Source organism: Dysidea avara, chromosome 12 (assembly GCF_963678975.1).
Source record: "Dysidea avara chromosome 12, odDysAvar1.4, whole genome shotgun sequence".
Classification (NCBI taxonomy): Eukaryota; Metazoa; Porifera; class Demospongiae; order Dictyoceratida; family Dysideidae; genus Dysidea; species Dysidea avara.
Window position 1 is genome coordinate 19279193 of NC_089283.1, and position 24749 is coordinate 19303941.

General features: G+C 37.8%; 4 protein-coding genes across 6 annotated transcripts in view; 1 reads left to right on the top strand and 3 right to left on the bottom strand.

Moving 5' to 3' along the window:
• LOC136241202 (uncharacterized) overlaps positions 1–24749 on the bottom strand; it is a 53725-nt gene that overhangs the window by 12433 nt on the left and 16543 nt on the right. The window lies entirely within an intron of this gene.
• LOC136241204 (uncharacterized) lies at positions 1723–7013 on the bottom strand. The gene is made up of 4 exons (XM_066032391.1): positions 6906–7013; positions 2325–2465; positions 1985–2141; positions 1723–1917 (listed from the first exon to the last, which is right to left on the bottom strand). The coding sequence occupies exons 1-4, from the start codon at positions 6922–6924 to the stop codon at positions 1833–1835; spliced, it is 402 nt and encodes a 133-aa protein (XP_065888463.1). The 5' UTR covers positions 6925–7013; the 3' UTR covers positions 1723–1832.
• Positions 7505–24749, bottom strand: part of LOC136241201 (ankyrin repeat domain-containing protein 39-like) — a 50781-nt gene continuing 33536 nt past the window's right edge. The window contains exons 1-5 of one of the 3 annotated variants that reach the window (XM_066032383.1): positions 10385–10500; positions 9053–9160; positions 8639–8720; positions 7957–8078; positions 7505–7678 (exon numbers count right to left, since the gene is read on the bottom strand). In XM_066032383.1, the coding sequence (XP_065888455.1) occupies positions 7565–7678; positions 7957–8078; positions 8639–8720; positions 9053–9139 (405 nt within the window). In that variant the 5' untranslated portion in view covers positions 9140–9160; positions 10385–10500 and the 3' untranslated portion in view covers positions 7505–7564. Of the gene's footprint in view, positions 7679–7956; positions 8079–8638; positions 8721–9052; positions 9389–10384; positions 10501–24749 lie in introns of those variants that run through there. The other 2 variants (XM_066032382.1, XM_066032379.1) reach the window with 2 other exon arrangements.
• LOC136241198 (uncharacterized) lies at positions 10006–16838 on the top strand. The gene is made up of 6 exons (XM_066032375.1): positions 10006–10158; positions 11325–11444; positions 12499–12592; positions 12640–12771; positions 13093–13276; positions 16660–16838. Exons 1-6 carry the CDS (start codon positions 10006–10008, stop codon positions 16727–16729), a joined length of 753 nt encoding a protein of 250 aa, XP_065888447.1. The 3' UTR covers positions 16730–16838.

The window sequence follows — 24749 nt, forward strand, 5'->3', positions numbered from 1 at the left end:
TTGTTAGTTGGTGGAAAGTTGTGGCAGTGATTGTGAATATTTAAAAGTGCAATGAAAAATTTTAAGGGTCTCTATCTTGTAGACTTGGGGGGAGGAACAAATAGTTGCAAAAGGGCAAACAGATTCCAAGGCTCTCTCCCAAAAAAATAAATAAATATATAATATATTTAATTAAACCCTGGTTAGCAACCAAATGAGAACACTTATCACAGCAAGGTATAATTAGATCATCAAAAGTTATAGATAACAAAAATCAAGAATCTAAACTTTAATTTGGTCTTGTGGTGGCAAACGTATTTGAACATAAAATGTTCTTGACTCAACATACATTGCTGTCTTGATTATCCAAACCTCTATTACCCAAACACTTGGTTATCCAAACTGTAGAAATGACCGCTCTATTAGAGTATATTGTCTAGGAATTAGAGTATTTGAACAGGGTTCTGTATATAAATGAATGGGCTTTGACTATCCAAACCTTTTGATTATCTGAACATGTCTAGGTCCCAAGGGGGTCAGATAATCAAGGCAGGACTGCATGAAAAAGATTATCACCATTCTGCTTTTCTCTTGACAGAGCTCAAAGCAAGTGTATATGGGAGTATGTGAAGTACCTTGTTAAACTTTTTGCTATACTTTGTTATCTATTCAGCAATGCAGCAGTAGATTTTCTAGTTGATATTACAGGTTAAGTAGAAACTATCTCAGTAGGAGAAAAGAAACTATCTCAAACTATCCCGCCACTGCATTGGTATGCAGGAACTGGTCCCAGATCACTTTACTCTAATACAGGAGTCATACATGCATTTTAAATAGACCAGTCAAGTAAAGTAAAAGTTTGTAAATTTCATTGTCTGATTCCATAAGTGGTATACTAGGCAACCTATAGACTCTTATTCAAATATAATCCATTCTTTGTAACTAGTTGCAGTATCCAAGGGTTAAGAGAGTGTAACTAACTGTGGCCAAAAATTCTCTTGAAAAATTTAACTTGATCACACACCTTGTTACACACATTACAGTGGAACCTCTCTATTAGGACCAAGAATTTTTGGCCACTTTTTGTTGTAATATTGAGGTTTCCCTCTTTCAGAGGTAAAATATGTACCGGATATTAACCAGACCTGTTGGAACCAACTGCTATGTCCTTAATTCAGGGAATTTGTTAAGAGAGGTTCCACTGTATATAAATTGCTAGTTTTAAACATACAAACAGTTTATACGACAACTTAAAAGTCACTCATCAGGTTCTGTACTCTTTCTCTAATGTAGCTTCAGTACAGTTAGCAGTATACAGGTTAACTGTGTGTTGATATAATAAATTACTGGAACACATCACATGGTATAGCCACCTAGCTATATTTCAAAATTGAAAGCATACAAAACATGACATTCAGAAATTATTGATGATCATGGACTATTGGTTGTCAGTACTCCTATCTCAGTGTTGTTCTACCAATAGTGATGCTAAAGGTAGATTCATCCTTAGATTCATTTCAAAGGTATTAAAGCCATTTTTAATTGGTCCAGCCAGTTTATGGGATCACAGAGCAAGAGTATAATTGTGAAGTAACACTGTATTATAATAATGATTTTTTCTAATACAGCAATCTCTAAATTTGTTGATCATCCTATTAGAGGATTTATTTCTTAGGCTATAAATAAAACTTACCATAACAGCCTGAACATCTCTTAACCTAAATTATCTGATTGTAACTAGTCTCACGGTAAATCTTCACAATAAAAAATACTACACACGTACCTAATATGTCACAAAACAAAATAATGATGTTAATTTCAAATTCCAAAATCTTCACATGCCAGACATGGATTTATTTGCTTGGGCTAAGATTAGTGTTAAAGATGTCCGTGTAGAGATACCAAGTTCCATCTATTTTGTGCCAAATAACCACATACCTATATTGTGAGATATATACATGATGTAAAAAGAACAATACCACATAATGTTATATAGATAACATACTTTCCTTGATCCACAACTTTCTTATCAGCTCCATACATGGTGTATTCACTTCTTTCATAGCAGTAGTTGTCACTGTCTAGTGGTCCAACCACTTGTATCACCAACAGTACTTCCTTCACACCATTTGTCATCGTGCCTCCAAAAACTTTAACAACTCCTGTATACAAAGAAACGCAAACTGGAACAAAACACGGAAGCTAAAGTTGTAATATGCTACACAGAGGAGGATTGGTGTTAAGCTAACCAAAAGTTCGCAGTGTTTTCTATAGTACACAAAAAATTTAATTTATTCCAACTTTGTTCAACTGTACAATTCTATTAAAACAAACATTTAATGTACCTTGCCTTCCAGTCTGCACATCCATTCCAGTTGCCATCACCTTGCAATCTTCTGTGTACAGCATTGACAGAGCATTAGCATCTTGAGCCTTAAAGCAGGCCATGAACTTCTTGTTGGCAGCTTCAATTTCATCCCTCAAAGCTGTGCAACACAACCAACACAAGCTCATATGACAGTGACACTACACAAGCATTGCAGAGAGGATAGTTAGGAACAAGGGATGTTGCCTCCAATCTCCTTTCTAATAATTATATATACAAAAACAGCCAAGCTGTAAAAAAAGGTGTGGCCCCCAAAAAGCCAAGGTGTAAAAGATGTAAAATCCAAGATGGCAGCCAAGAAGTGGCTGTGATGGTAGGTTAACAGCAAAAATTTTAATAACAACAATTCAGATGAATTTGTGTTGCCTTCTTCCACTACGATTCAGCACCAAATTCACCTGAATTGCTGTTATTAAAATTTTTGCCATTAACCTACCACCACAGCCACTTCTTGGTTGCCACCTTGGATTTCATACTAGTCCTTTTCACCCTTGCTTGGTGGGGGGCCTCACCTTTTTACACAGCTTGGCTGTTTTTCTTTTTGTATTTGTATACTCTAAAGCCAGCCTGTGGCCAGCTTTGGAGCTTCTTTTACTTGTCTTTTTTTCTTTACTGCAGAAAGAAGGAAGGCACATCAAGAACGGAATTCTATTGCAATTTGCATATATATAATGATACATTTAAAAAAATAATAATACAGTATTATCAGTGAGTATTATTACATCAACAGGTTGACTGGCTTGTAGCAGAATTCCCTACAATTACAAGGTAACTTGTTTGTAGTTGAACTCTCTTACAGAGTGACTTCCAGTGTAGGCAGACTCTCTATAGAGTTATTTGAACTCTAGTTACAAGATGACTAGTTTGTAACTTGACTTTCTGCAGGGTGACTTGTTATAGCTGAACTCTCTACATGGTGTGGGTGTAAACGTTAATCCTCAGGTGTGCTTGCCAGATTATACAGATATTCCCTTGGTAACTATGAAATAAATAAGATATTTTACCCACAAAATTATGTAACCTGCTGTAAATGCACTACCAAACTAATACAAGACAGGGGCAAAGGAGGCAACCTTTTTGGGTGTTTCCAGGGGTGGCATACCTTAGTGTGCAAAGCACACTACAGCATGCCACCTAGGGGGTCTGGTGGAAAGTGCTCCCCCAGGAAATGTTGAACCTTTGAGAGTGATTTCAGCAGCTATCATTATTTGTTTGACGGTTGTATTAGGGTGACTGCTCTATTAGGGTATATTGATCTTAGATGTAGAATCCACTTGATTCACTGGAATCACAGGTGTAATACAACAAGCACAATTATTGTAATGCTCAATGACAACTGGAGATATTTTTAGAGAGGCTAAGCTCCTCCATAATCTCTTTGACAGGGGCTAAAAAGCACCCTCTCTCCACCACCTCTGATACAAGGTGTCTAATACTACCACCTTTGTTATTAGGCTTGCTACCCAGGCACCAGCAGTGATTGTCCGGGCCCGGATCTAGCTACACCCCTGATCTTTGTGGATTATTGTGTTAGAGGTGTGCAACATTTTATTTCTACAGAAATCTGCTTTGTTGTCTATTATTAAGAATTGGGAGATGATCTGTAACACTGGGATAGTTAGTAGTTACAAGCTACATCGCAAAGCTCCCCATGGACTGGCACTGGCAAAAGTTTGTCGGCAATCATGATCTTACCCATTGCACAATGGCAATAGTTTGTGTATACATTGGGATTGACTGTGGAAAACTTGACTTGCAAATTACTCCATTGCCCACTGGGCGCACCTGTAAGTTATACAAATTAAAATATGTATTTTCTCTCTTTTTGGAGTGTCTTGTAATATTTTCAAACAACTGCTATACAAAGTCAAGATTTCTTTGTTGTCGTCAATTTAGATATAATGTTCAGCATCATATGATCACATTTTGAGTAGAATGTGTGAACTACTGAGTGGTCAACAATACTGGATAACAAAGTAAATGTTTGATTAGATGTCTAAAGGTAACCTGATGAAAGCAAAAGCCCATACGTTGCCTTCCAGGCCAGGGTGGGAGGAGTTAGTTACCGAGATAATGTGGTACTGGAGGCAAAACTAAGGAAGGATATGAAGTATGCCTAAAGAGCAGTATGCAAGCAAAAAAGTAGTTGATACTGGGGCTATAAGATTTAGTATAGCTTCTATATATTATTCATGCAGTATTTTAGTCTAATAAGCTGCACAAACAGCAGTGTAGCAGGTAGCTAGATACATGTATGCACTTTTAAACAGTTTTTCAAAAGCAAATATGTAATAAAGAGTCCAGAGATTAGCTCTGGAATTTAATCATTATCAGTCTATTCTACAATGCTTCATTACGGCGATATCTTTATGATGATAGTCATGATGATGATTGGTGCGAGTAGCTATCGGAATACCTAAATAACTGATACCGATCGATACCAAAATGCCCAATATTGGCTCCAATTCAATACCAATCTGATTACCGGTGGAACACTAATATCAGAAAAATATCAAATGGTAAAGTAGTACCGTTTAAGTAGGGATCCCCTGAAAATTTTGTGCGCCACCCTAAATTCCACCTTTGAAAATCTTCCTAGAGACATGTTACGAAATGAAAATCACCTTTATGGAATAGTACGTACTAGTCTATGATATATAACACAGCATTACTTGTAATAAAACACATACAGATGGCTGGTTATAGAATTTTTAAAAATCGCCAAAACTTGAATGTTAGGCTGACTGCCTGACTGACTGACTGACCACAGTCGCAAGGCTAGCGGCCAAACGAAGCAGTGCATGGCCACTATTTTACGCCACAAAAACAAACTCACCAGTGGAATGTGCCTTTTGGGGTTCCGACGAGTGTAGGCCCTCTGTACCTTGTCTTTTCTGTTATCTTCAATCAAGCTGCTTATCTTCTTCATCCAAAAAAACCATATTGAGGCATTAATTTTCCGTATCAACACTTTCTTTCAGCTGCATACTTAGATGCCACAGAATTATTTCAGAGCTGGATTTCAGAAGCGCTTCAGTACTGGCGCTACCATAACAGGTATACTAGCTAGATATCTGCAACTTCGCGATTGGGATCCCGTTCGCGATAGGTTCGCAACCACACCCATCAAATAAAGATCTAGGTGGACTAATAGCAATAATACAAAGACCATGTATGCACACCTCTTAACAGTCTAGCTATATTATATTTACTTAACAGTGAACAAGATGGCCTCACCCCTTATTGGTCTAGCTAGTCACGATATTCTAATACAACAGTCACTCTAATACAACAGTCACGTATGATATTCTAAATGAACCGTCACAAGTTACATTGTAGCTATCTAGCTGTGTTCCAACAAAAAACTAAACAAACTAGTACTTTAAATTCTCTTGTTTCACTACTTTTATTACATAGATCCCTACTTCATTTTTAAATTAACAATTTTTAAAAATATTATATATAAAATTGTTCACTATGGACTAAGGAATACTGCTGGCTTATTCTTGTTTAATCATTATCAGTCTAATAGAAGGTTTCATTATGGTGATATCTTTCAAGGCCGCTTTCTGCGAGTTTCAGCAAAGATTGTCTTTGTGCATGCACTCAATAGTATTATGGCCACTTCTTTTGTTTTTCAGACAATGGTAGAACAATCATCACAAGTATTATCAAACTGTTTCACTTCATCATAATACAAGACACTATTAGCAACTATAATAATACTACTAGACTATTCTAGAGTCAACCTTTTCTGCTATTATGTAACACTAGCGGAGTAGTGCGCATAGCCGGGACTAGGAAGCAGAGCTTCTGTGTACATGACTGTTTCAAGGCACACAACCTTCAGAAATGTATAGTTCAGAAATGCATAGCAACATTGACACTGAGTCCAAAATATATTTTATATCATTTGGTGCCATATGGAGCCCATAATGACTAATGGGTTAATAGTCACTTTGGGGAAGCATCAATACAGCATCAAAAAGCTACAAGTTGTCCAGTTAGAGCCATGCTTAGTTTTGCATACGAGAGTACAGCTGGAAGTTGGTTATATATAGTGTATCCACACAGTTATTATAAATGTTTGTCATAACATGGCACCAGTTACCAGTACAGTGGAGCCCATCTAAAAGGACACCCCAAAATTCAAGACAGCCTCTTTACAAAAGACGTCCATCTACGTCCCAAATCAACATAATAGTATGTAGCTTGTACACCCCTTAACTGAGGACACCTCTTTACAAAGGCCAAAATAAATTCCCCAATGGAGTTCGTCTTTGAGTGGTTCCACCAAATGTGGTTTCAGTGCACACCCCTGGTTATTTTAATTAAACAGGATCACGTGCTGGCATTAAACTTTGCCAGACGCAGCGTTGATGCAACAAATTATTTTATAGTAGCTTAGCGTATGTAGCTATTGCAGACCCTTTTCCCCAACTCATGGCGATCAATGAAGCCGGCTACGGGCGAGACTACGGGACACGTCGACGGTATGCCGGAGCGTCTTGCATACAAGAAAATAACCACAGAAAAACACCTTGAGGTCCTGAGGCCATCTTGACAATCAGCTCACTATCAAGTGTAAGTAGCTTTATCAGCAACTAGAACTGTTGAAAGTCACGTGAAATTAGCTAGTCACGTGATCATAGAGCGAATTGATTTTTATTTAAGGCCACTCCAAATGAGACTGTAGTTTCCCGTCCTCCGCCCGCATCACGTCTGGGCACCCGCATTAAATGGTCATTATTGTCATTATTTTTCCAAAACCACTTCCTGTGCTGCTTTCTAGAAACTTCTCATGGAGCCTTTTATTTTGCATTGCTAAAAAGCACAATGAAATCTAAAATGAACAGTTCTAATGGTTGCTACCTTGCAAAAAAAGCCATTTTCATGACCTTGAAATCCTCTCAAGATCGAGATACTCTAATAGAGCAGTCAATCTTTAATAATGAATAATGATAATAAGCCTCCCGCCCGCACCGAAAAACGAAAACGTCAGGACGGGAAACTACAGTCTTATTTGGAGTGGCCTAAGCTTTATTTATTGTTACTGGGAAGACGCTGAGACGGAAATTGCCGATGCGCCCAGGGGGCGATCAACACCCCAAAGAAATCACACATACACATAAGCTCAAATATTCGGCATAGCCATTCTTCCATACAAGAGTGTACATTCAAATCATGCATGAAGTATTGTTATATGATACAGTCCTGTAATGCTAGAGTGCCTTTATTGTCTTTTACTTTAGTTACATCTTCATTCCTGTCAATTAATAATCTGGTTATCTCGTTGTGCTTTCTCTCTGCAGCCTGTAGGTAAAATGACATTTGCTAGATTACTGCACAACAATAGCTTGATCTCACTATTGATCCTTAACATGCTTTAGGCATTACAATATAGGCTTGAAAAGGAGTGGTCTGGCTCATATTGGTAGATGAATAGAGGACTTGCTATCTGTGGCATGCATACATGTCAAATAAGCAGCCAGCTTAATACCAGTCAGTATGGATCACCAAATGGGACTGTGGAATAATAAAATACCTGAGAATATTCAATGCTACAACATTAGTTAGTTGTTGGAGCTAACCTTATGTAAAACAGTTTTTCCATCACCATCCTGTAACATCACATTTGCCCGGTGATTTAGCAGCAGCTGTACGATGGACATGTGACCCACATATGCTGTCCTGTGTAAAGCAGTAGCACCACCTGTAAAGGATACAAGTAGTACACACTCTACTGTACGCTTAGTTTGTGGTTTCAGTTTCATACAGTTCGCTGAGGTAGGTGCATTTGTTATATTTTTACCGTAGCACAATTATCAGGAAACTTTCATGAACAAGAATCTCATAAAAGTGCTAGAAATATGTAATGGTAGTGTGACTGCTCTATTACAGTATCTTAATTCAAACTCATGTGTCCTGACACAGCTGCTTCGGTTGCCAATTGCCATAGCTATTCTGCTATTTAATGTACTGTATTTAGGATTTCCCCAGCATTCAAACTAATGAAGTGATAATTGACAAATTCCTGTTACATGTACAGTAGAGTTCATTCTATACATTAGCCCAATCATAAGTGATAAGACATGGAAGTCATGTTAGAAACATGTGTAGTGTTAAAACAGTATAATAGAGCATTCAGTGGTTTTTAAAAATGTCTATCAAAAAGATCAGATTTGCTGTAAGAATATGGTGAGTCATACATATGTCCTTCATATTACAAAGTTTGAGGCACTCTCTAGGTGATATAATAACAGTATTATTCACCTCTTGTTTGAAAGTCCACATCAGCTCCGCACTTCAATAACGCTTCACACACTTCGTAATGTCCATTACGGCTGGCATAGTGCTAACAGACCAGAAATTAAAATATCGAGTACAGGACAGACATGCGGTTTGCAAAGAGTACCATATAGTATTAGACGTCACAAGTAACAAAATTGTGAATACAGAGTAAATGTTATATAGTGTGTCCCTCAAACCCCTGGGGACCAACTAATGTTCAGCTGTATCTGTAAAAGGTGTCCACATATTTTAGAATAACATTTAGAATGCTTCTGGTACACACATAGCTGTGTGTAACCAGTCAGATTTACTGTAAAACAAACCTAAATGGCTTACTACTGAGTATATCTTATATCCACATCAATGAATGCACTGGTAACTACATTGCTTACTAACTAATGGGGTGTAGCCAGATGAATCAGTGAGGTTAGGATTGATACTGCTGCTTAAAAATTTTGTCACCTTTGATAGTTCTCCATCCATTGCTGCACACCAAATACCACGCTGCAACGAGAAATTATATTACAACAGTATTTGCTACAACCGGTGGCAGATTTAAGATTTCAAGATATTTTTGCATTAGCACATGTTGGAACAGTGGTCACATATTTTCATCCTGCAATTTTCCAACCAGTTATTGAAAGCTGCAGCAGTGCATGGAGCTTGATTGAGTACAGAATGTCCAGAAGCTGGAGTCTAGGGGTGCAGAAATTCTGTAGCCTTGTTAACTTTAAAAAAGAAGCTCAACATTTGGTCAGATATTCAGTTCAATGATGACATAACAGTTTCAATTGTAGCTCATTTCCCCCATCGGTCTGGCAGTACAAATACTTTTGAGTCAAGGAGATGGCACTATGGCTGGGTGATAGTAAATTTTTCTATGTCCAAACAATAGTAAGACACTGTTCACGATAGACGATAGCATAATACTGACAATTCACCTATTCCTTTTCAAAGAGATATATATGTAAGGAGGGATGTGTTACAATGCTCATCCTTTGGCTAACAGGATGAGTGTTGACTTTCCCTTTGACCAAGCTAAGGATGTAGATTGGAATGGAGGATACATCAAAGTGCCACACTCTTGTTGAGTTTTATTGACTGTTCTATTAGAGTATTTTGAATAACGGGCCACATGGAATTTTAGAACACTCCATCTGTTTCCCGTCCTCCTCTCAGGTGTATTTTCATGTGGGTGGTTTATGAGACTGGCAGCATTATTGACCTGGGCACAGCCATAGAAAACTGCAAGTCTTTAGCCTATAATTTAAGCGCGCTTTAAAAATAAAACAATTATGATTTTTTGCGCGCGAAATTCTTTACGATGATTCCAGTTATGATTCTCTGCGATGATTCTGATTTGTGGTGTCAAATCTCTTCAGATGAAACTTGACTATTCGATGGGTTATCGGGCACTATGGATACTTTTGATTGTCGCTACCAAACTATGTCACGGAGGGGTCTACGTTTACATAAGCGCTTCAGATAGCAACATGCTATTTGTAAGTCAGCGCCCATAAAATTCTAACTCGCGCTAAATCCTCACATCTTTTGGACTCACTCTATACTACCAAACAACGTAAACATTGTATTTATAAATGTACCACTGTAATCCTCAAGATTAATGCATTTTTATGGTGGTTAAAAATTAGCTATGGTGATTTTTTATTAGAATCACATTTCAAACCATAATAGTTCTATTAGTGTCAAATGTTGGTTAATACTCACTCAGGATTTGTGTCATATTTGGTGAAATTCCTGACAGCAACCTTGCTACCCTGATCAGCTAGGGTGTCATCCATATGTTATTATGATGTTTAGTAGAGTTACTCACCTTGTCAACAACATAATATATGTGTAACACTCTGAGTTAATACTTTTCACTTAATTATGGTTGAGGTGAGCCACAATTAATTTTTAAGGTGACAAGCTTGCTGTTTTAAATCTTTGTAGCACAGCCAATACGATACTAAATTAGCTATTTGTACTGATAATGAGTATCTGATTTTACACTGTATGGTTTCCTAGTGTTATGCATTGGTTATAGGATGGTATTGTAAATGCTGCATTCACAGCAAGCCTTGGCTTAGTGTAGTAAGAATTTCACACGTCATGACTTTGATTTCACACATGCCCTGAACTTTATGATGCGTCTTTAAATAGAAGCCTCTTAAATGCTTATTTTTATTTATTTATTTATTTTTATTTGTTAATCGTAAAATTTTTTGCTTGACAAGTAAATTCTATTAGCGTGCATTTGAAAATAATTCTACAAATAGTGATTCGTAGACGGTGCCAATACTGCAGCTCAAATTAATTTTTAGCTTGGAGCATTGATCAGAAATTCGATATAAGCATCACTTATATAAATGTCTGGTTGAGCCTTACATAGATGCAGTGCAAAACCAGTAAAGAATAACAAATTCTGAAAACCATGCAAATTATGCCCAAGCTCCTTCTGGAAAAATCTAGACTGCTTATGGTACTGGTGTTAATCATTATACCAAATTATTTGCCAGTATTTTGAATATAGTGCTTGGCATTTTTGTTAACTTTCATTGTGACTACGAGGTGTGTGGAGATGTGTTGTTGTAGATAGTTCCTAAGGAAGACTGAAATTTTTGTATGGTTGTGTATGCATGTATGTATATGAGTTTTACTTTTTGTAGGTCATCAAGGGAGGATCTACATGGTGCTCAACAATACAGTGTCTAACCGTACAGCATCTAATATGTTAGTGAATAATATTATTTCTTTTGTCATTGGTCATGATGATACTGATAAGGAGGTTGGTTCAACTGTGTTTGTGCGTGTGCGTGTACAATGTAGTGTTTTTGTGGACCTTCGCAAGCCTTATGACTCTATCCCATGAGCAGCATTGTGGACAAGGATGTCGAAGCATTGTTGGACACCCTTGTGTGTGTGTGTGTGTGTGTGTGTGTGTGTGTGTGTGTGTGTGTGTGTGTGTGTGTGTGTGTGTGTGTGTGTGTGTGTGTGTGTGTGTGTGTGTGTGTGTGTGTGTAGTGTGTATGTACATAACATGGACCTACCAGTATATTATTCTACACAATACTGAGTACAAAAACACCACTGCTATTCACCTGGTCAGGTCACGTGACCAATGATCACACACGTAACATATGTGACTGGATTTTGGAAAAACGATCCAAATCGCACATTAGAAGTTCCGAGATAAACGGTTTTAAAGAATTGAAGCCAGCATAACTCTCCAAGGATAGCAAGCACGCGTATGAAATTTACACAAAAGATGCATCAATCTGTTACCTTTCAAGCCACTTCCAGTACTTGTAGCTGCTTGTACAGTTTCCCGCCAAATAAGATAGAAAATCTGAGCAGTTGGACGAGCGAAGTAGTATCACGAGTGCTCACAAAGGGGTGGAGGCTGGGGGGTGGCGGGGAGGGCAAAAGATAGACCTCAAAATGGAGGCAGACCACGATTGGAGTCCAGACACCAGATTACAGGGCTGTGCTGGCTCCTTAGTGGCTGATATGTAGCAAAATCAGCAGAGAACACGTCTGGCCAACATTATAAGGCTGTCCACCAGTAAACCACTGACTCTTGCCAAGCCAGGTCCTACACAAGGCCTGAAACCGCCATTTGAGCACTCCACACCACCCAGAAAAGACGTGTGTAAAAACCAGCCTCGTGTAGTTTGAGTAGTGCTGAGGGTCAAAACTTGTAGTACGATAGTGTAGCTATCCACTGGTGGTGTTAGTTTGATTTTGCCTGATGTGCGATTTGGATCGGTTCTGTGAAATCTGGTCACATATGACATCAAAAGATCAGTAATGGTGACACAGTATATTGTCATTTATTGTAGTGGGGATACAGGGTGACTTACAACTCTGGTGACAATGAAATACTCAATGCTCCTAAGTCGATGAACCTTTCTTCAGTTCCTAAGCTCCCTAATGGTATCAGCACAGTATTGTTGTATTTTCATTACTAATCTTTCTTTCAGGTTATAAACTGAATGCGACTTTTAATTGTACAAGAAACATTGATGGATATCAAGCCAGCTCTGTTATGTTCATAATCAACAACCAGATGCTAACTTCTTTTATTAGAGCTAAACTAGAATTCAGAAAGTGGTGTAAGTTGTACATGCTAATGTACTGTTCCTCTTTAAATGGATGATAGATTTTTAAAGTTCCATTGTCCAGAGTTAGTTCTGTATGACGTTAGAACTTTTGATGCAATTTTGTTATCATGAAACATTGCAATATTTAATGTGGGATTTATAGCTGTCCTCTTTCAAAAGTTTTTAAAAAGGTATGGAGGTTTTCCCCCCTTAAGGTCGTGATAATTACGGTGTAGTAAACTATTTATTGATTCGACAATAGTAAATATCTGTATGGACCATTAAAGTTACAATTTCTTCATCTTTTTGATGTCAAGCATACTATTCTCTCAGGTAACTGCTCAGAGCCTAGCTGTTCTGAAGAGAATAGTCCTCCAGATTCCACAACTTTGTATGCAGCCATTACAGTCGTAGTACTGTTAATCGTGTTTGTCGTCGTATTTGTGATCGGCTTCCAATGTGTACGACGACTCATACAACATCACAAGGAACAGAAAGAACTTGATGCAGAGGATGAGTGAGTTACTAGTCCATATTTACATTGATGTTTTTAATCTTTTACACATGTCGACTTTAATCAAAAATTGAGAACCGCGAATTTTAAAATGGCACTTGAAGCGCCTTTAAAAATAATCCATCCGTAATGTGCAAGCATAGATAATAGACACCTCATACGGTAGGGGTGTCTATTATCTATGGTGCAAGGAGCGAGGCAAGGAGTATTCGAAGGTGATGGACCTACCTAGGCAACCATAGAATGTGCGAGGATTGCATAAACAGGTATGAGAGGTATCTATATAATGTAGTTGAGGGTTGTCACGTATTGGCTGGTGGAATGTTTCCAAATAAAGAGTGCCAATTACAACTCCAATACAAAACTCGGTTACAAGGGGCCTTTGGTTGGGAATTAAAAGACTTGCAACTGATTCGATCATTAGTGGACTTCAAACAGCTTCTTGTAAATGTATACTTGTGATTCATAGTAGCAACTATTTGAAAATACATCAAGTTTCTTTGGTTAATGCGACTTTCAATCTCAATTAAGCCCCACCCCCAGGTTCCTATGTACCAACTGAGGATTCCAAATCCATGGTTTGCCCCATCCCTGGGACTTGATATTTTCTATAGACAGTGTTGGGGTCATTACTTCAGAACTCTTTACTACAGTGAAAAGTTGTGCATTGTACAGTCACATAAGTCAGGTGATGAAGCTGAAAGCCTTGGTGTACGTGAAGTCTAGCTGTGCTGTAAATAACAGAAGTGTTCCTTTAATTTCTTTGCCAATTGAGCTCGTACCATATTCCCGGAAACTTTTTCATGGTACATAATTTTCATGGTTTTCGTGGTTGGTAAAGCTACTATGATATGGCCATTAATAGGGTGAAAGTGAGCCTCAAGTGTCGAGTCAGTCAAGACGTGCAGTGAAAAAATGATAGCAGCGATCATCCCTAAGGATGTTTGGCTTTTCCACATTTACAGGCTCGTTCATCATTCCTCACAGGTGCTATTTTCTTGGCTCAGATGCTGTTGGCTATCGGTACAGTAAAAATCAATCCAACTTTTTTATAGTTGTGTGGTCAAGAGTGATTGTCTTTGAATAGCTTCAGTGATCTGTGATTTTTACATGAAATGTAAAATGCAAAACCCTGGGCTAAGAGATACTCATGAAATTAAATCATGACAAAGTGCATAACCCATAAATATATGTACCACAAAAAATTTCCTGTCAGGATAGGACATGAATGTGTTCATTTAAATGCCAATAAATAATTTCAAGCATGCACCTATGCTTATTTATAACTATTACCTGCTGTACGTGCAAAACTATCTATGCATTAATCATTTAATGCCAGGAACAGAGATCACCAGTATGTAGCATGCATGGTGTTGTAAGGGGAATTATGCCTATACTGATGCAAAAGTGTTTGTGGTTTTGACAAGAATGTAGTTCAGTTATTCAGTGAGTCTTCCCTACCAGTGTCTTCAATGTGCTGTTGTGCTGTAAGAACAAACAAAAGCATTAGTACCTGCTTTACGTTCAGGACATCTAATGTGACGTAATAGTAGTGTACTATATTGCTACGTAGGATCCTTAAGTCATGTTTTCAGTACATGCAGGGTTAACTACATACAAGCTGTATATATACCTCCTACATGACAGGTGGTATACACATAGCACAGTTTCAGTTTCTACATGATGTTTACCTTACTGTCAACAGAGAAAAATACCTGTATACACATAGCACAGTTTCAGTTTCTACATTAGGGTGACTGTTCTATTAGAGTATTTAGATCGTGATTGACAAGTTTCTGGAAGTTCACATGACGACTATTGCACAATACAGCTTTGAGTTGGGATGCTCAGCACCCCAGTAAAATAGTTGCAGCACCCCCTCTTCTGCCACCTATACACTGACATGGATGAGTGTGCTTTCACACTCATCACTATTCCTGCTTACATCCTTTCACTCTGCTTAAATGATCATACATTACCTTAAAGGTCATAATTATTATAAGACATTTAAAATCAGTGATGATGTTTAAACACCTACATGTGGGATTTTGTATGGCAAGAGAGAGTGCGTAGCATAGGACAAGTTTTGAACGTGCAGTAACTATAATTGCAAATTGTACATGTGTTGGCTTTAAATTATGCACAAGTTCATTTCTTTTTTGTTGTCACTAAGGTATTTTTCTCTGTTGACAGTAAGGTAAACATCATATAACTCAAGCATGTATTAAAACAAAATTAATAGTACTGTATAGTATTTGATTAAGGTACCAAAAATGCCTCCAAATTCAATCTCCTGGCACCTAATTTTCAAAATTTTCCTGTGGGGGGGGGGGGGGGGGATGTCCCAGACCTCCCTATAATTTTTCGCACACCTACTACTACTACCACCATAAATTTTGGGCACCCTCAACTTCCTATGCAGTGGATATGCCCACCTTCTAAATTGGAAACTCCCTTAATAAATTCCTAGATCCGCCACTGCTATGTGTTCTACCACTTCAACAGTTTGTGCTGTGGTTTTCAAAGGAATGTTGCTCCAAGTTTTCTCTACACCTTGGCCTTCGAGAATGAACAGAAGCATGCGTGAATTCGTGATTATTAGACTAGCCAGATGATAAGTGCTTCATTATCAGTACTGATTGTGTTGATTCACACTAAGTTTGGTGAGTAAGCGGCGTACAGCTTTATATATAGATGCAAAGTACAGTTCATTTGAAATCCATCTGGATTTCTAAATATTATGCACTCCTTGAAATTCTTTTTCTTTTGAGATTAACCATCTATGTAGTTGTAACCATCTCAGCAAAAACCTAATTTCTCTTTATTGTACCTACAGTGTCCAATGAATGGTTTACCAAAGTTTCAGCCTATTATGATGTGTACTTGAAATTATCAATTTGTACAGCAACTATACTGAAAATAAACTACAGGCAGTTATACATTCCACAAAGTTGGGATTTGGCTTAACATGCTAACCATGAGTTGGCAACCAAGGTATAGTTTTAGCCTTGTATTTACTTGCACATACAAATATGTAGATGTTTCAAATAAAGAAATGATTTTGTTTTGTTTATGTCTACCACATCGTAAATAATGTATGTGACTTGGAGATACAAGAGGTATTCAAATTCTCCATGAGCAGGAAATAAGATGGTACTTGAGACTTGCTTCCCTGAGTAATGGTTCAGTGTATTTCACCTACATAAGTTTTTAAATTTTATTTTATGGTTGTGTGGGTTTTTGATGGTCACATTATCTCAGAAACTATCAGAATTCAGGCTCCTGTTACAGTGTCCACATCAGAGTTCACTCAGCATACCAATTCATGTATACCAATGATGTGTATCTTCACTGCATGTTCACTAGTTGTGTGTTTACTTGGCTAGGAAGAGTGGCAATGCAGACGTTGGTCCCTGGACAAAAGAGTTGATCAAACAGTGTATGTGCAGAGATTGAGGATTATAACTCAGAACATTATTTCTACTTTCAAATAATTGTAATGTATGACAAAATCACTGATTGTGGTTTTCTCTAGCAATATTATGTTACTGCCAACATTACTTAATACATTGTATTTATCATATCAAAGGAATGGTACACTACTGTCCCATGATTTAAGGGAAACCGTGCAACATATGTACCATGTCTGACTGCTTTAGTTACACGTATCACTTCAGCCTCATCCATAGGAGCTAGGGACAACACATGTATGTTAACTTAGCCTCTACAAATGCAGTAAAACACTTTTAAGACATTTTACACTTTGATACTTCCAGTAGGCTGAAGCCATACCTACAGTATTTTTATAGGTCTAGAGACAGCATCATAACTTCAAACTTTATATTTGTACAGGTTATATACTAGGAGAGTTGCTGCAGATCCTTTTGCAGAGGTGCTTATAATTTTTTTACATTACAAGTGTAAAGCACACATGATGGAGGAAGTACACAAAATAGATTGGCTTTGTGACTTGCAGAGGTATAGGGGATTTATCACTTCTTGCAACATTGGAGTAAAAAGCATAGAGCATGGTATGGCTTCTTACATGTTAACTAGCCACAAACATGTATAGTTCATTCCCATTATGGTGGTTGTTTACTGTTATCATTCCTAGTATGGACTATAGAACAACATTCTTTGGTCAATTAAAGAAGCCATGTGATGCTCTACGCTTTTTGAATTTACCTTCTGATTTGCAGGAAGTAATAAATCCCCTGTATCCAGTACAAATATTTACTGAATGTATACACATCATGAAGTACATAAATTACACGGGAAAAATGAAAGGCTGTTCTAGGTGTACATTTTAGCCAAGTGTGTTGCCCCTCTTATCCATGGTCCATCCACTCATCTTCTGAATCAGATCCCTCTCTGATCATAATGAACAACTGGTGACCTGTGTAAAATAGTTATTCTGGATGGAATGGATGATCATTAGCTATACGTATGTAATGTAACACATGCATACAAGAAAGTGAGATGTAATTTTTGTGAGAAACAAAAGTAACACACAGTTCCCTATTCTATGACATAGAACGAATATAAAATTTCACAGACAGCTAAGCAACCACAAAATCTGTATCTCAGGAATATCTATGAGTATATGGTATCATTTTGATTGAGGTGCAAAATTAAAGTGTGTGTATGTAGGAGAATAAAGGGACTATTGACATGTGGATGGAAAAGAAGACTCTATCAAGTGGAAGAAACATCTATAATGACCCTTACTACTATACTCCATTAAAGGTCACCTGAGTTGGCCAGTTTCTCAGTATAATGGCTGCATGACTACACAGTCCCAACTGAATTTTATAGAAATAGTTATATACCTCTTCAATGATGCACGCTGCTTACTTCAGTGGCACAACAAGTACTAGTATTGAAATGCGTATCCTCATAACTACCACGAGTGAGAATTGATCAGTTAATGAATCATTTCACCCTGTTCTTGTAGAACAAGTGGAAAAGGGTGTAACTTAAAATGCCGCTTCTCACATCATGGCAATGCAGCCCATTTTCTAGGAAAATAAGACACCAATACCTACCTTGGTACTGCAGTTAACTCATTGGTACTAGTGAAAAAAACTAACTAGCTACTAGGATGGTTGTGCTGTTGTTTTATTGACAACATTTCAATGGTCAACAATAAATTCTTGTGTGCTTATATAGTGATAACTAATTAACTGGTGTGGTTAACCATGAGTCTCTTAGTACCATACGGAGGGAACCTTTGTAGGAGGAAAAATTGGCGAATCAAGCAAAATATCACTGTTAGCGAAATAAAATTTGGCAAATTGTTAGCAAGCACATGCCCTGTTTAATTAATCGTATTACTAATCGCTGTGCCCGAAGCGAGGATCTGGAGTGCCACACCTCTTCAGTAACGCCTGGAGTCAGCAATCAACTAAAAGGTAATGCTACATATAGACAGTAGGTCTACATGCACCCTCTGGAATACTACTTGATGTGGTAGCACTCGCTACTTGTCACGGCCATGTCTAGGTGAGGTTTGGAAGATACTACATGTATAGTAAGCTATAGCTACCTGGTGAGTTAATCGAGGCAGGCTTGGCTGTAGCTTGATGCCTGGCCCAGTAGCTCTTGGTCAAGTAAAAAAATTGCTTTAGTTCAAGGCTTGGTTCGCTGTTTTCTTCACTAGCAAAATATTTGGATGGGGAAAATTTGGCAAATTCATGGTCATTCGCCAAATTTTAATGGCGCCAAAGTTTCCCTCCATACGGTACTAAGAGACTTTTATTATTATTATTATTATTATTGTTAATTAGCAAAGCCCACTAGGGGCATCACGCTAATGAGCATTACAATCACGCATTATATTATATTACTTACAGCGTTCTTAAATGTTTCAAATTCAAGATCTATTGTGTCGATGTTAGGAATTTGAAGGGAGTTCCATTGAATAATTGTTCGGAGGGAGGAAGGAGTATTTGTACACATCAACTCTTGTTTGCAATTGGGTTAGCTTGAGAGGATGTTGAGCACGGGTGGAGGACACTTGAGTTGGTGACGGTAAGCAATGATCAGGTATTGCTAGTAAGTTCCTGACAATCTTGAATAGGAAGGTGAGTCTAGCAATTGTTCTTCTGTTTTGAAGTGTAGGCCATTCAACATGTCTGTGATGCTATCATGGTTTTGGTTAGATCTGTGCCAGGGTTTGTTCAAAACGAAACGAGTAGCGCGGTGTTGAATCATTTCTAGTTTACTAATACTAGTTTGATGATAGGGGTCCCAGATGGTTGAGCAGTATTCTAATGATGGTAAGAGCAATTGTTTGTAGACGTGTTCTTTAATTTCTGATGGTGCATTGTGGAGATTTCTTTTTAAGAATCCAAGGAGTCGATTTGCCTTGTTACAGATGTAATTGATGTGAGGATCCCATGATAATTTGTGGTGAAGACGGATTCCAAAGTAATTGTGTTCTAATACTGTAGCCAGTGGAATGTCGGACATTTTGTATGTGAAAGTACTCTTGTTATGGTGTGTTGTTATCTGTAAAATTTTACATTTGGAGATGTTGAATTCCATCATCCAGTCAGTTGCCCATCTTGTCAGTGAGTTTAAATCATCTTGAAGTATTTTATGGTCTTGTGGTGTTTTAATGGTTTTGTAAATAAGGATATCATCTGCAAAAAGACGGATCTCACTTTGGATGTTGGCAATGATGTCATTGATATAAATCAAGAATAGAACTATTGGAGTCTCTTTGTGCAGGGGCGTAGCCAGGATTTTTTGAAGGGGGGTTCCAGCACCAGCATTGAGTTACTATAAGCAGGGGTCTGGGGGCGCAGCCCCCAGCCACTGAGAGACTTTCAATATTTTAATAAATCAAAACTCAGCAAATTGCTATATTTTATGCAAAAATACATTAATTATGATGCATTAAGTGCCCCTGGGATGAAGGTAGCGATAAAGTCACCTAGTGGAAACAGGCAGCATAACACATAGACACACATATAGTAATCTGTAAGTGATGGTTATATCTCACTGTGGTTTAGGAGCCATGAATCCACTGATACAAATGACAATCAAAACAATATAACTATACAAATATGCATAGCATGAATTCATTTTGCATAACATGAGTGATAAATTACTGGAGCTCTATATCTTTAAACACTGCACACCAAAGCTATAGCAGTATAAGGCCGTGCTAAGTTTTGCATTTAATGTTGGAATGTCTAAAAAACTTCATATGGACATGGATATTTACATCATGTTCTATTAGAGTATACCTGACTGCTCTATTAGAGTATATACCTGACTGCTCTATTAGAGTATATACCTGACTGCTCTATTAGAGTATATCGATCTTTTAAACAAGTTTTGAAGAGGGCTCATGTTACCTCTGTAAATGTAAATCCTTCCCTGAGAGATGAATGTAAGTTTTATCAATTGTTGTGCTGTACCATTACCGGGCACTATATTGCTCACTCATTTTGTCCTGCCACACTAAATGGTGTGTTAGGATCCTGCTTGCAGAAGTCTAAATTTTACAGGGGGGATTCCGGAACCCCCCCTCCCTACGCCCCTGATGTGGATAAGAAACTTCTGTTTTAATTGAACTTTAAAGCATTATACCATTTTCTAAGTGTTATTCAAGTATGAAGTCATCAGCTAGTTTACTCACCAATGTCACCATCACCCTTTGTGAGAGATCTTTGTATAGTGAGTGTAAAAGCTGGCTATTATGCATCAATCTACAACTTCTATTCAGAAGGCAGATATATTTTCAAGTGGAGTTTCCTGTACAGTCTTTTGTAAACTCTTCACTGACTTAGCAAAGCTGAGTAGCGCAAAGCACAGCTACATTAAACTTGTCCCAGGCTAACCATTTTCTAAAGCAGTTAGACACCAATACCAGTGACTTTGAGACATAAATGCTTGTAGGAGGTATTAGAATGACACAATAGAAGCTGACATTCTAATACCTCTTACTCAGCATTTATGGTATGTGGTGACTGACCAGGGGCGGATCCAGGGGGGGGGGTGGGGGGGGGGGGGGGGCTTTGGGGGCTGAAGCCCCCCCCTTCATATTTAGGTTTTACTTGATCAATATGTTGAGTATTATAATGAAATTTTGTCTTAGCATAATTATATGATCACTAATAATACAAATACTCATAAAACCACCTTATAAACATCTTTCCAAGGTATTATCAGTGGATTTATGCTAAAGTTTATGCAACAAGGACCTGGATCAGCATTGGAGGTGTACAAGATCGAGATACTCTAATAGAGCAGTCAGTTAACTACTCTAATAGAACATTCACTGGAAACATGTAGTTGGTTCTGTTATGGAATTTTTCCAAATCTGCCTGTGCCTATACATACAATGAAGTGCATTGGTCTGTTTAAAGGGCTTCATTCATCTACTTGTGTAGTTAATATGTATGACAATACTTAATTCAGGTACACATTTACCATTGAAAATGCTCTCAGATTCAATCTTGTATTGTTCAAATTTCAAAATTTTCCACTTTCAGCATTCTTATTCTAACATGCACATATTCAGTGTTGTGCAATTGTGAGAGGGGTGCATCATGCACTTGGTTGTCTGTACCTACCCAAACTTTTCCATTAGCAAAATGCTTCAGAGAGCCATACCTAGCTATAATCTAAAGGCAGTATATAAAATATCTACAGGCAGAAAATATTATGGATTTTATGTGGAAATGTCTCCAAATTGCAGTATTTTAGCATCTATTTTTCAAAATTTTCCTGGGGGGCATGCCCCCAGACCCCCCTAGTTCCAGCATGCTTTGTATGCTGGGAAGTGTGCTTTGCACACCTCTACCCAAGAGATTAGTACCTTGAGTTAGCCCCCCCCCTTTTATAAATCCTAGATCCGCCCCTGCTAACTATAACTAAGAATGGTACTAATTCTCACTATAAGATCTGAAAATGTACATATTACCCCAAGTTCAGGGTAGTCCTATTTAGTTGCCAGGGGTATGAAACAAGGGGGGGTTATAGGACATGACATCCCGATAATTGTGTGATGTATCCATACTGTGCATTTTGCCATAAGATTAGCTGTAGTAATGGTGAAGTTTTAGTTGCTGTGTCTATTTTTAGAAGTGGTACTTCACTACAGTACACTGGGTAGAAATCGTTTTATCTACTAATCCCTGGTAATCCCCAGCAATATTATGGTGAATTTTGCAATAGTACATTATTTAGAATAAATACTGATCTTAATTTCAGATACCTGTGTTAATGTTCATTGTATTCTTACTTATTAGTAGTAAATGCAATCGACTTTGGCATGTACAATGATGTAAGGAGCTTGTATGTTAATTTTCATCGTGTAATTATCATTGAAATAACTATACGCGTTGTAACATCATGTCCTCTCCCCCCAGTAGAAAACATTGTAGCACAAGAAACTTCACGCATCAAATGAATAACTAGTGCAGTCATAATTTCTAACAATTCTGTGCAGTACTACAGTATAAATGATTAAGAAATAGCTTGTTTCTTTTAAGCTTGAACCTGTGAAATAGGCTGAGGAAAGGAAAAACATCAAGGAGAGTACAACACCGCTGTTGATTCTTAAATGCTGGTCACTATATATAGTAGCTGTTTAAAAGAAATAAGGCCTGGACCATAATACGAGACAATGCATTTGACTATCAAAGATCTGGATAGATTTTTACTTCATGAGTTATACCGATAGCCAACAGTATCTGAACCAGGAAAGTAGCACCTGTGAAGAATGATGAACGAGCCAGTAAATGTGGAAAAGCCATCATCTTTAGGGATGATCGCCGCTATTGTTTCTTCACTGCAGACTTGACACTTGAGGCTCACATACACTCTTTTAATGTGTGTGCCAGACCATATCACGGTAGCTTTACCAACCACGAAAATTATGTAGTTTCTGGGTATACGGTACGAACTCAGAAATTTATCTCAATTGGCAAAGAACCAGGGATGGTGCAAAGCATGGATTTCGAATCCTCAGTTGGTACATGGGGACCTGGGGGTGGGGCTTAATTATTATTATTACTAACACTTTACAGTGACCAGCACTGAAGGTCTGACAGCAACATGTGCTGCAGCCTTAGGATTACCTAACCTAATCTCAAGCTGCAGCACATGTTGCTGTCAGACCTTCAGTGCTGGTCACTGTAAAGTGTTAGTAATAATTGAGATTGAAAGTCGCATTAATCAAAGCCTTCCTTTTTGGTAAATTGATAATAATAATAATAATAATAATAATAAAGAAACTTGATGTATTTTCAAATAGTTGCCACTATGAATATCAGGGGCGGATCCAGGGGGGGGGGGGCTTTGGGGGCTGAAGCCCCCCCCCCCCCCCCCCCTTCATATTTAGGCTTTACTTGATCAATATGCTGAGTATTATAATGAAATTTTGTCTTAGCATAATTGTATGATCACTAATAATACAAATACTCATAAAACCACCTTATAAACATCTTTCCAAGGTATTATCAGTAGATTTATGCTAAAGTTTATGCAACAAGGACTCGAATCAGCATTGGAGGTGTACAAGATCGAGATACTCTAATAGAGCAGTCAGCTAACTACTCTAATAGAACATTCACTGGAAACATGTTATGGAATTTCTCCAAATCTACCTGCACCTATGCATACAATGAAGTACATTGGTCTGTTTAAAGGGCTTCATTCATCTACTTGTGTAGTTAATATGTATGGCAATACTTAATTCAGGTACACAATTTCCATTGAAAATGTTCTCAGATTCAATCTTGTATTGTTCAAATTTCAAAATTTTCCACTTTCAACATTGTTATTCTAACTTGCAGTGCTGTGCAATTGTGAGAGGGATGCATCATGTACTTGGTCGTCTGTAACCTACCCAAACTTTTCCATTAGCAAAATGCTTCAGAGAGCCATACCTACAATCTAAAGGCAGTAGATCTTCATAAAATATCTACAGGCAGAAAATATTATGAATTTTATGTGGAAATGTCTCCAAATTGCAATATTTTAGCATCTATTTTTCAAAATTTTTCCTGGGAGAGCATGCCCCCAGACCCCCCTAGTTCCAGCATGCTTCACACATCTCTACCCAAGAGATTAGTACCTTGAGTTAGCCCCTCCCCTTTTATAAATCCTAGATCCGCCCCTGAATATCACAAGCATACATTTACAAGAAGCTGTTTGAAGTCTACTAATGATCGAATCAGTTGCAAGTCTTTTAATTCCCAACCAAAAAAAATATCTATGTTGTAACCGAGTTTTGTATTGGAGTTGTAATTGGCGCTCTTTATTTGGAAACATTCCACCAGCCAATACGTAACAACCCTGCAATCCTCGCACGTTCTATGGTTGCCTAGGTAGGTCCATCACCTTCGAATACTCCTTGCCTCGCGCTCCTTGCACATTATGCATGGATTATTTTTTAAAGGCGCTTAAAGTGCCATTTTAAAATTCGCGGTTTAAATGTTTGCAAGAATTTGTCATCTTG

What these genes read in the sequence shown, in the direction of transcription:
- LOC136241204 (XM_066032391.1), bottom strand. An exon ending in TGTGCAGACTGGAAGGCAAG is followed by an intron (nt 2,142 to 2,324) that starts GTACATTAAATG and finishes CTTTGTATACAG; the next exon opens with GAGTTGTTAAAGTTTTTGGA. An exon ending in AAAGTTGTGGATCAAGGAAA is followed by an intron (nt 1,918 to 1,984) that starts GTATGTTATCTA and finishes CTCACAATATAG; the next exon opens with GTATGTGGTTATTTGGCACA.
- LOC136241198 (XM_066032375.1), top strand. Translation starts at nt 10,006, where the DNA reads ATGATTCTGATTTGTGGTGTCAAATCTCTTCAGATGAAACTTGACTAT. An exon ending in CAGATAGCAACATGCTATTT is followed by an intron (nt 10,159 to 11,324) that starts GTAAGTCAGCGC and finishes TTACTTTTTGTA; the next exon opens with GGTCATCAAGGGAGGATCTA. An exon ending in GAACTTGATGCAGAGGATGA is followed by an intron (nt 13,277 to 16,659) that starts GTGAGTTACTAG and finishes TTACTTGGCTAG; the next exon opens with GAAGAGTGGCAATGCAGACG.